Consider the following 10020-nt stretch of genomic DNA (forward strand, 5'->3'; position numbering starts at 1 on the left):
TTACCATAGAATCTTAGACGCCGGTCAGCGGCTTCCTTTACGCATGCGCCAAGACTTAGCTCTAAACAGACATTACCGCACTGCGCATGCGTTAGGACTTAGACTGAAATGCCGTGCTCTTACGCTGCGCATGTCTGTGTACTTAGTTTTTACGCATAGGAATGATGTACCTTGCGCATGCGCTGCCTGATAGTCTCAATTCTGACAGCAGGCTCAGCGCTAGAGACTCGTTCCATCCTAGGATCCTCAGCACTTGGGACCATTGGGGAACTCAGACGGAACGGTATAGAGAGGTACGTAGAATATATGATACCTATTTATATGTAACTAGCCTCAGTCGAGGTCCATTTCATTATTGTTTATGTAATTTTTGTTTTACTATATGTCCTGATGGTCTTGGCCATCCGTGCATCCAGGATGCAGACAAGATGAGATGAGATCCGAGTTCTCAGTTGGTCCACCCAGGGTACCAGGTCCTAAGACATCGGATCCCATCACTTGGATTCTCTAAATTGCCATAATGTGAACACTAAGAATTATGTTCTGCACTGACCGGTCATAATTTAACCAGTTTTACAAGAAGGGAGCATATGCGAAGCCTTCATTAAGGCCATGGGGAGATAAAGTTCGTAACCTGTATATCCACTGTGCTTCAATTTGAAGCATCTTTGTTTCTAAATTTCCTCTGCGAGGTCCTAGCCTAACAGTTTGAATACCCCACACTTTTAGGCACTTAGGGTTGCCTCCATGTTTCTCATTGACATGTTTCGCCACACTGGTTTCCACTTTATGATGAATGTTACTTATATGTGACCCCAAGCGACGACGTAATTGCTGTGAGGTCTTCCCGACGTATATAAGTTCACACGGACATTTAATAGCGTAGATAACATTAACTGTCTGGCAATTGATAAAGTCCTGAATAATGTATTTTTTACCGTCCTTAGAGAACTCCTTTAATTTAGGCATGTACTGACAAAAAGAGCACGTCCCGCAGGGATGTGAACCCGAAATACTACTTTTAAGCCATGATGTACCCGACTCCTCATTATTTTGGTAATGGCTGTGGACCAAAAGGTCACGGAGGTTCTTGCCCCTTCTATAGGTGACTGCAGGGGTATTAGAGATCACCTCTTTTAGATCTGGGTCGGACGTTAAAATTGGCCAGTATTTGGAGAGAATTTGTTTTATTTGCCAGTGAGCTGCATCGTAGGTTCCTATACACCTTATAACTTTTGATGCATTTTGACGTTGGTTGTTGTTCAGCAGGCTGTCTCTCGACTGTATCTTGGCTCTATGGTATGCTCTATGCAATACCTTTTTAGGGTAGCCCCTCTCAAGGAACCTACGAAGCAGCTCCCGACATTCTCTTTCAAAACTGGCCTCGTCCGAACAATTCCTCCGTGCTCTTAGGTACTGGCCTATAGGTATCCCCTTTCTCAGGGGTGCTGGATGATGGCTATCCCACATTAGAAAGCTATTGGTAGACGTTTTTTTACGATGGATCTCTGTGGAGACACTTCTATCCGTATTTATCGTGATCTTCAGATCTAGAAAATTAATACTTTTGTCATGTATTTCACTGGTAAACTTTAGACCTAGGTTATTTGCATTTAATGTGTTAACGAACTCATGAAATGTGTCGGTGTCCCCTTCCCATAGGATCAATACATCATCGATGTATCTAGCCCACAGTGATATATGTGATGTAAAGTGACTTAGATTTTCATTGAATACATATTCAGATTCCCACCACCCTAAAAATAAATTTGCATAATTAGGTGCACACGCAGTGCCCATCGCGGTGCCGGTGGTCTGTAAATAAAATTTCTGGTTAAATGTGAAAAAATTATGAGTGAGGGTAAACTGAAGTAATTGTAAGACAAACTGATTATGTGCATTGAAAGATGTGCCTTTTGTTTTGAGAAAGTGTTCTATCGCCTTTATACCTAGGTTGTGATGTATACTCGTATACAGTGCCTCCACGTCCAAACTGGCAATCTTTGTCGCTCCTGATACAGTGATCTCTTGAAGTTTTTTAACCGTTTCCTTCGTGTCCTTTAAATAGGACGGTAAGGTGTTGACAAAAGGCGCCAGGATCTGGTCGATATATTTGCTCGCGCCTTCTGTCAGACTATTGTTGCCCGACACAATCGGGCGTCCGGGGATGGGTACACGTTCTTTATGCAACTTTGGAAGGGAATAAAAAGTAGCTACTGTGGGGGTAGAATTATATAAAACCTTATATTCCTCCTCTGTAATTAAGGCATTCTGTTTGGCTTCATTCAGTATGTATTTTAATTCAGAAAGGTACTGTTTAGTAGGGTCATTCTTCAGAACTTTATAGGTGTTACTATCTTCCAACAGACGCAGGGCCATATTTTTATAGTCTTCTTCATCCGTTAAAAGGCGTACGCATCGGAATAAAGCCCATTAGTGGCCGCCGTGAAAAGGCAGCATGGCGGTCACTAAGGGGTTAATAATGGCTGGTGTTACAACGGCCGTTATTAAATAAAAAAATATGTTTTGTGAACTTAGCCTTATAAATCTGCAAATTCCACAAGAGTTGAACCAATGGTTTAGCTCAGGCAAATCAGTATACCGTAAACTGAAGCTTAAGTTACCATACTTGGGATTAACCCCTAGACGACATAGGACATAATTTTTTATTTTTTTTTAGAAATCATGTACTGTCTGGGTTCCCACAGTATGGAAGGAAGGTCTAGGACTTTAGCCTGACTCCCCGAAACCACACATTATATCTATAGCAAAAGATCCCTTTTTCTATAAGGAACTGTAAAAGTTTAACTTAGCAGCAGGGCTGTATTTGCCATTAGGGTAGCAGTGTTGAGGGAGGCAGCCATTAGGCAGCAGTGAATAAAAATATATCTAAAAAATTTTGATGTAATCTTTAAACTAGACTACAACCTACAATAATTCTGTGCCACTGTTTAACTAGCTACCATCTCACCTTCTGTCTCCCTCCCCTTATCTTAAAGATTGTAAGCCCTCATGGGCAGAGTCCCCTATCATATGTACCAGTCATTTACCTGATTCATGTAACGTGTTTTGACTTTGTGATGTTCTGATTGTTAAAGGGTAACTATCAGCAGTTTAGACTAATTTACCTGCTGATAGCCGCTTATAGCGCCTGGGATGCTGAGGAGGAAAATATGGCTCTTGCCTTCCTCCTTGGTGCCAGTCCTGTGCTGTAAGTCGGCGTAATCTTTTGCCGGGAGCACTGTTAGGAGCACTGCCCCGCCCCCCACATCATCATCTGGCCCGCTCGCTCCATTGATAATCAATGGAGGCATCCATGCAGCTACCATGGGGCCCATGTGGCAGGGGGGGTCAAAGTCCCACCCCAGCGAAGCGTGCTCTGTGTTCATGGGACTGCTCACTTTAGCACCCCCTCTCCAGACAGCCACCGGCAGCACATCGCCCCAACTGCACAGCCGCCGGGCTGCACCATTCTCCTGCCCCCACACAGCCACCAGCCTCCTGGACCCGCACAGCCACTGGCCTACACCAGCCTCCTTCCCCCACACAGCCACCAGCCCACACCAGCCTCCTGCCCATGCACAGCCGCCAGCACACACTAGCCCACCTGGGTCACTGGTGCACAAGTAGGTGGTAGTGTACAGTATTCATTGGGCCCCATACAGTCCTGATATCAGTAGGAGAGCTGTGGTAGCTTTCAGCCTTGCCTGGACTGGGAGACGCTGTGTACTTTAACTGCAACTCAGTGCGGAGTACCTATTTCCATGTATATCTGGGCTTGACCCTTCTCCAGCACCACTGCTACTAGTACATGGATCCACGACACAGTTTTTTTAAAAAAAGATGCCCAATATTGCCGTATTTTCATTTACCTCAATGCAATGTAGACGTCAGAAAAAATGATCAAAGCAATTATTAGTGGACGTCTTTTGCAAACAACGGATGTTATGTTTTAGTTGTTTTTCTTTTTTCACCGTCCTTTTACCATCTTTACTATTAAATTCAATGGACTTTTAAAGACACACCCAAAGGGCAATCAGTCCACCTGAACTAGAATAATTTACAGCCGTCGTTGCACAAATAGGTGGCCAAACCAAAGTCATTTTTAACTGAAAATGACGGGCGTCATTTTCAAAATTTAAAAACGGACAGGAAAAAACATTGTGGGAACATAGCCTAGAGCAGAAAAGTTTTGCTATAGAGAGCTGCTTTTTTTTTTGTTAAGAAGTAATGTAAAATGTGTAGAACTTTATGGCCCAAGTCAATATTATTTTCTCTGCAGTACCCCTTTAAATAAAAAAGTTATGGCTGTCTGCTGCCACCACCAGATCTTATGAAATATAAATAAATATGCATGAATATAGGTTATGGCATATAAATAAATATGTGCAGTTTTGGGGAGGTGTATACTACTCCCTCAATCATTCCTACCTACAAATCCTTAAAGGATTATGCAAGCAGTTTATAGCACCTTTGAAATCCAGTTCTGGTCAGCTTCTCTACTTACCCTTAGGCATGATCTAATCCAGGGATAGGCAACTGTAGCCCTCCAGCTGTTGCAAAACTATAATGCCCATCATTTGTCAACATCCAAATATATTTGTGATATGATAGTGGTTTATTTTATATTAATGTACAGTAGTAAAGACTACACAGATCATATAATCCCAATTTTCCAGACATTCCTTCCTGTATTGGTTAACATTTCTTGCCTGTAGAACTGACCTCTAAAATATTGCAGAATGCAAATCAATTGCAAGAGGGAACTAGAGTCAATATTTTCTTCACTGTTAAATCAATAATCCTGGTATGATAAATTATAAATTTGAAGAACCCATTGTTATGTTGTAGATAACAAACCATTTGCTATTGAGCCGACATTATAGTACAGTAATTAAATAAAATACATTACTAATTAAAAACTAACCAATAAATGCCTGAGCTGACACTTGGCCTATCTCAACCCCAGCCGAGATAGGTAAGAAGATCTTTTTTAATTGGCTTCTCTTGGGCAAAGTTCATTGAAGGTTGATTTTTATTATAAATTTAATGCCGAAAAGTTGGATGCTTGTTGATTATTTACTGTGCTACACTTAATATGGTAATAAGTTATATGGTCTACTGTGAACACTAATGAGCAAGAGCATCTTTTTGTTATCGAGAAAAGCCTAAAAGACATTGGGCTATTAGAACATGTGTTGCTAATCCTGAAACTTCTAACAGCCAGTATTGCACTGTGCAGCAGAGGTAATGATACTAATGCTTCAAATAAAATAGTGGAAAGTGGCAGACCCTGGAGAAATGTATTCATTTTAAAAATACATATTCATAGAAAAGTTGTCTTTGCTTTTAGAAAAGTTACCATTTGTACAAACACTAATATTTTGCCCAGAAACCATTTTTTTTCCATTGAAAATTCTAACAGAAGAAAAAGTTTTCTAATTTTGTAAGATTCCAACCAAGATTCCAGTTTGTAAAATTCCAAACATTTAACTTAGATATTCACATACAATTTGATGTGCAGATACATTTCTTGGATCGGTTTTGTTGTGATGTGTAGGGGCATAGCTAAAGGGTCCTATCAGACTAAGCAATTTTTTATTTTCTCCAAATAACCATAACTATAGCAAATGAGTGCTTCATTCAACATAATACTTGAAACAATTGTGGTTAGTTATGATCGTAATCACAATCGTAATCATGATCATTTATATACTGTAGTATACAATCATAATTACGAATTAAAAATGATTTGTGAATGGTAAGCGAACAAATAACGATGATTTTATGATCAGCTGAAAAGATGTGACCAACAAAATACAAACAAACTTTCGTTAGTTGTTTGATTGTTGCCTGCATACACACTGGATACACACGGAAAGATTATCGCTTAAATTTAAACAATTTTTCACACAATAATCTTTCCGTGTAATAGGGCCCATCAGAATGCGAAGGTTGCACCCATGCCCTAAAGCAGTGCTTCTCAAATTGTGAAGTGGACCTCACAAATAAGGTGCCCCCTTGTTGCTAGTGAGGCACAGCTTGGGAGGCAAGTGACCATAAAGGCCCTATTCCACGTAACGATTATCAGCTGTATTCGGCCGATATCAGCCGTTAGGACGATAATCGTCCCGTGGAATAGAGTGCAATGATCAGCCAACATCGTTCATGTCGGCTGCTCGTTGCAGTCGCTTGTTTTTCAACATGTTGAAAAACAAGCGACTGATACAGCAACGATCTGCTGCCGTCGCTCCGTTGAATAGGAGCATCAGCAGCAGACACTGCTATATCCTATGGGCTGCTCGGACGATCAGCGATCACCCGGGCAGCCCCCCCGCAGCTCCCCACCGCCCCTCCTGCACTCACCCGCTCGCTGCAGCCGTGTTTAATAATAGCGAGTGGGGAACGAGGAGCGCTCGTTTGCTCCTCTAGACGGGCCGTGGAATAGGGCCATTAGATGCATAGTTTTTTTTTTCTGGCTGCAACAATATCTGGTTTAGGAACAATACTGACTCATTTTGTACTTATTTTAATGTTATACAAATATGACAAATGAAGGGTAGACTGAGCAAGAGCTTTTATATTTGCATGGATTTCCGCAACAGATTTTGAGGCACTGGCATCCTCTTGGTCTGTCTGGTGAGGCCCAGGTATCACTTTGCTCTGTTGGCTGAAGTTTGAGAAGTGCTGCACTTTTTAGGGGGCTTATTTGAGATAGTGGGGATGTTCTTGTAGATTTTATAATATGATTTAGAAGCTGTAAAAGGAAAAAATAATGATACATGTTTACATAGAATGAATAAAAAAGATGAGTATCTAAGTTAAACCAAGTGATGGGAGAGATGAATTAATGATGTTATGCTCCTCTTTAGGGAAAGGTATATGAAATATGTGTCTATGAGGGGCCACCCCAAAGCTTTAATGTGACGCTGCAATGAACTCTGAAATTTCATACTACAGGAAGAATTTATGCCGATATCTTGAAAGATTGTATAGTGACTTCATAGTATAAACAGTAGCTGTCGTAGGACACATCTGCACCCCTTTTAGTTTAACCCCTGCAAATCAGTTAAAATTGACTTACCAGATTATGACTATATATCTGCCGGGAACATGTAATAGCACCAGTAGTGGGCAGGGAACAAGGAGCAAGAAGGCGCTAACACGGGGCCCCTCTCCATCGCCTCGTGTAATAGGGGCTTTAGAAAGATAAGTCCATGATAACGGAGATTCACAACCAATATCATATTTAATTTAATTTAATTAATATCATACTTTACATATCCGGTGTGCCAATCATTCCCCTCCCCCCCCCCCCAAAAAAAAAAAAAAAAAATCAATCACAACTGATAAAAAAGAGCTGTGCCCTCTGGAATGCATTGACATCAATGAAATAATGGACGCCCAATGCGCACAGTATTTTAAGTAGCAGACTTTGTGCGAACATCAAAATAAAGATCATGACATTTATTTCTAGACGTCTTTTGCAAGAGGACCACTTAATATGGTGGTTTTGGTGGTTTCCTTAGCTGGGTCCTTGGCTGGGTCCTTCCCGAAGGGATGTCTGGCTAGTTCTGTGTATCAAGAGTCTTAAAAGAAGGCCAGATATTTAGGAATTAGGATATTTAGGATATTTAGGAATTAATTTACACACAAGTAAATAGAATGCCTTAGGAAAATATTGTATGATTTTTGTTCAGGCTGCAATACCTGTGCTAAAATAAAAATACAAAATAAATCAAATATAAAACAGTACAGTCACGCTAGCAATGACAAATTTGCAACAAGCGATTGCTGGAATTCAGTATTGAAAAGCCTGAAGCTTTTACTGTTAACAATACGCTTACTGCTATGTGTAGGAGGAAACTCAATGTTGTATGACAAATGTGGACTCTGAAATGTGTTTGTCACGGTTTTTGCATTATAAACAAGGAATTTCAGAATTGCCAAATATTCTACATTACACGCTCAATCTCAGTTTTAATTCTATCAGATACACTGAGATCTAAGAATAAATCTATAATAGTTATAAGACATGATCTAGAATATAAGATTTATCTGAATGTATTAGTTCCCTTTAATGCACAGATTGACCTTCAAACTTCAACCGTTCGTAGGGGGGGAGAAAAAAACCTAAAGCAATTTTGTAAATTTTTTCCATATTTGATCTTGTATTGACCCAGAGTTACCATGCTTTATTATAGCTCAGAACTGCACTTATAGTTCTCTTTCCATTTTGCATACTTACCAGTTTATTTCAGAATGCCTTTGAGACAAATGGGAGAGAACTAAAGGGAGATCACTACACGGTGTCTGTTGAAAGATTTATGGTATTCGGGGTTAGAGATTCATTTTATGGATCAATGAGATAAGAAATGCAAATCACATTGTATTCCCAATGTTACTAAATAGTTAATGTATGCTTCTTACATGTAAGCATGCAGGTGAATCCACTGTACCATAGAAATTGTCCCTATGGGTGATATGAAGCAATAGATAGAAGGTTCCAGCTTTAACTTCCCAATTTCCCTTCCTTACAGGCAGCCTGAAGCTAAGATGGAAATTTCCTCTCGCTAAAAACCCATTTACATGGGCTGATTATTGGCTCGGGCCGGGTTCACAAGCTGTAAAACCCCGGCTGTTCTGTGACCCGTCCATGTCAAAGAACGGCCAGTGTCAGTGAAAATCATCCCAGTACTGGCCGGATGAACTTAATTTCTGTTGAATTGGGATGCGGGTTCATCCGTGTGTGCCTGCATCCCAATTTACCATAGCATCCAATGGAAAGTGCGGCTGGAACCACACTTTTCATTATGTGAACTAACATTTCTGTGCGGCATGTCGGTTTTCCGTGCGGCCGCTTGCAATCCTGGCTGGAGCATATACTATGTGTATTGTATGGATTCTATTAATTTTCAATGCAAAGTATCTTTTGAATTAATCACGGCCATTGTTGCAAATTCTGGTGAGAAGAAATCGGCACTCAGTATAGAGAGTATAGTGCAGTCTATGCTGCATGGCCATTTCCTGTGGGAATGGGATGTCACCAGCAGCTGTGGCAAAGCGGGACAGGTAAGTATGCAGCACTGTTGTGTCCCCTAAGTTTTGTAGTTTACACAGAACCTATGTAAAGAGAGGCCAGCAATCAGCTGACAAATAAGAAAGCACTCATTCATCAGCTGATCAGAACTTTGTGTACGCATTTAAATCATCAATATTGAGCACACAACATTGCCTTGTGTGAAAAGGTGATGTGCGGCTGACCAAGATTAAACTTAAGGGCTGCATGAATGATTCAGTGATCATCCAGTGATTGGGTTGTGTGAAGGCTCATTTAATGAGCTCTGATTGTGTTGACCAACGTTCATTAATGGACATCCTTTGACCCCCTCTAAAAGGACCCTTTTTACTAAGTGACAAGGGGGAGGGGCATCAGAGAACCTAGTGCCCTCTTATATTGAGATGTTGGAGTTGTGATTGAGTTTTACCGGTTGTCTTTTTCTTTCATTGTACTTGTATTTTATTGTCATTGCCCTATCTTAATTTTAGATTTTATTTATCAATGTGTTAATATATATCTTTTTTTTTTTAATGTTTTTTCAGGTTGTGTGGAGGAAACTTGGAGATGCTGCAGGTTCATGTCCTGGAATTAGACATCTTTCTGGCAATCAGTACAAAGGACCAATGTAGAGCAAAATGGATACTGTCCAAGCCCTCATCGAAAAAGACAACCATAAAATGATGATGTTACTATGAAAAAAAATACAAAATAACTCACAAATGCTAAGCCCCAGACACGATGATGTGTCTGAACATTTCACTGTATAGGTTTATTACATTGCACAACTTGTCAAAATTATAAGCTGCAAATCTGTTCTTTAAAATAAAGGATATATATATATACTTCTTAATAGCACATATTATAAATATCTTCTGATGGCACAGTTGTAGAAAACAAGAAATTGCAAAAGCAAATTTATAAAAAATGTTTCTGTCCAGAAAAATAAACATATTGATATA

At 40.2% G+C, this 10020-nt stretch overlaps 1 protein-coding gene across 1 annotated transcript in view; it reads left to right on the forward strand.

Moving 5' to 3' along the window:
* CCDC85A (coiled-coil domain containing 85A) overlaps positions 1-9815 on the forward strand; it is a 211400-nt gene extending 201585 nt beyond the window's left edge. Inside the window, exon 3 of the mRNA XM_069954923.1 lies at positions 9604-9815. Within this exon, the coding sequence (XP_069811024.1) occupies positions 9604-9653 (50 nt within the window). The 3' untranslated portion in view covers positions 9654-9815. The remainder of the gene's footprint in view (positions 1-9603) is intronic.
* The last annotated feature ends 205 nt before the right edge of the window (positions 9816-10020 follow it).

Source organism: Dendropsophus ebraccatus, chromosome 15 (assembly GCF_027789765.1).
Source record: "Dendropsophus ebraccatus isolate aDenEbr1 chromosome 15, aDenEbr1.pat, whole genome shotgun sequence".
Classification (NCBI taxonomy): Eukaryota; Metazoa; Chordata; class Amphibia; order Anura; family Hylidae; genus Dendropsophus; species Dendropsophus ebraccatus.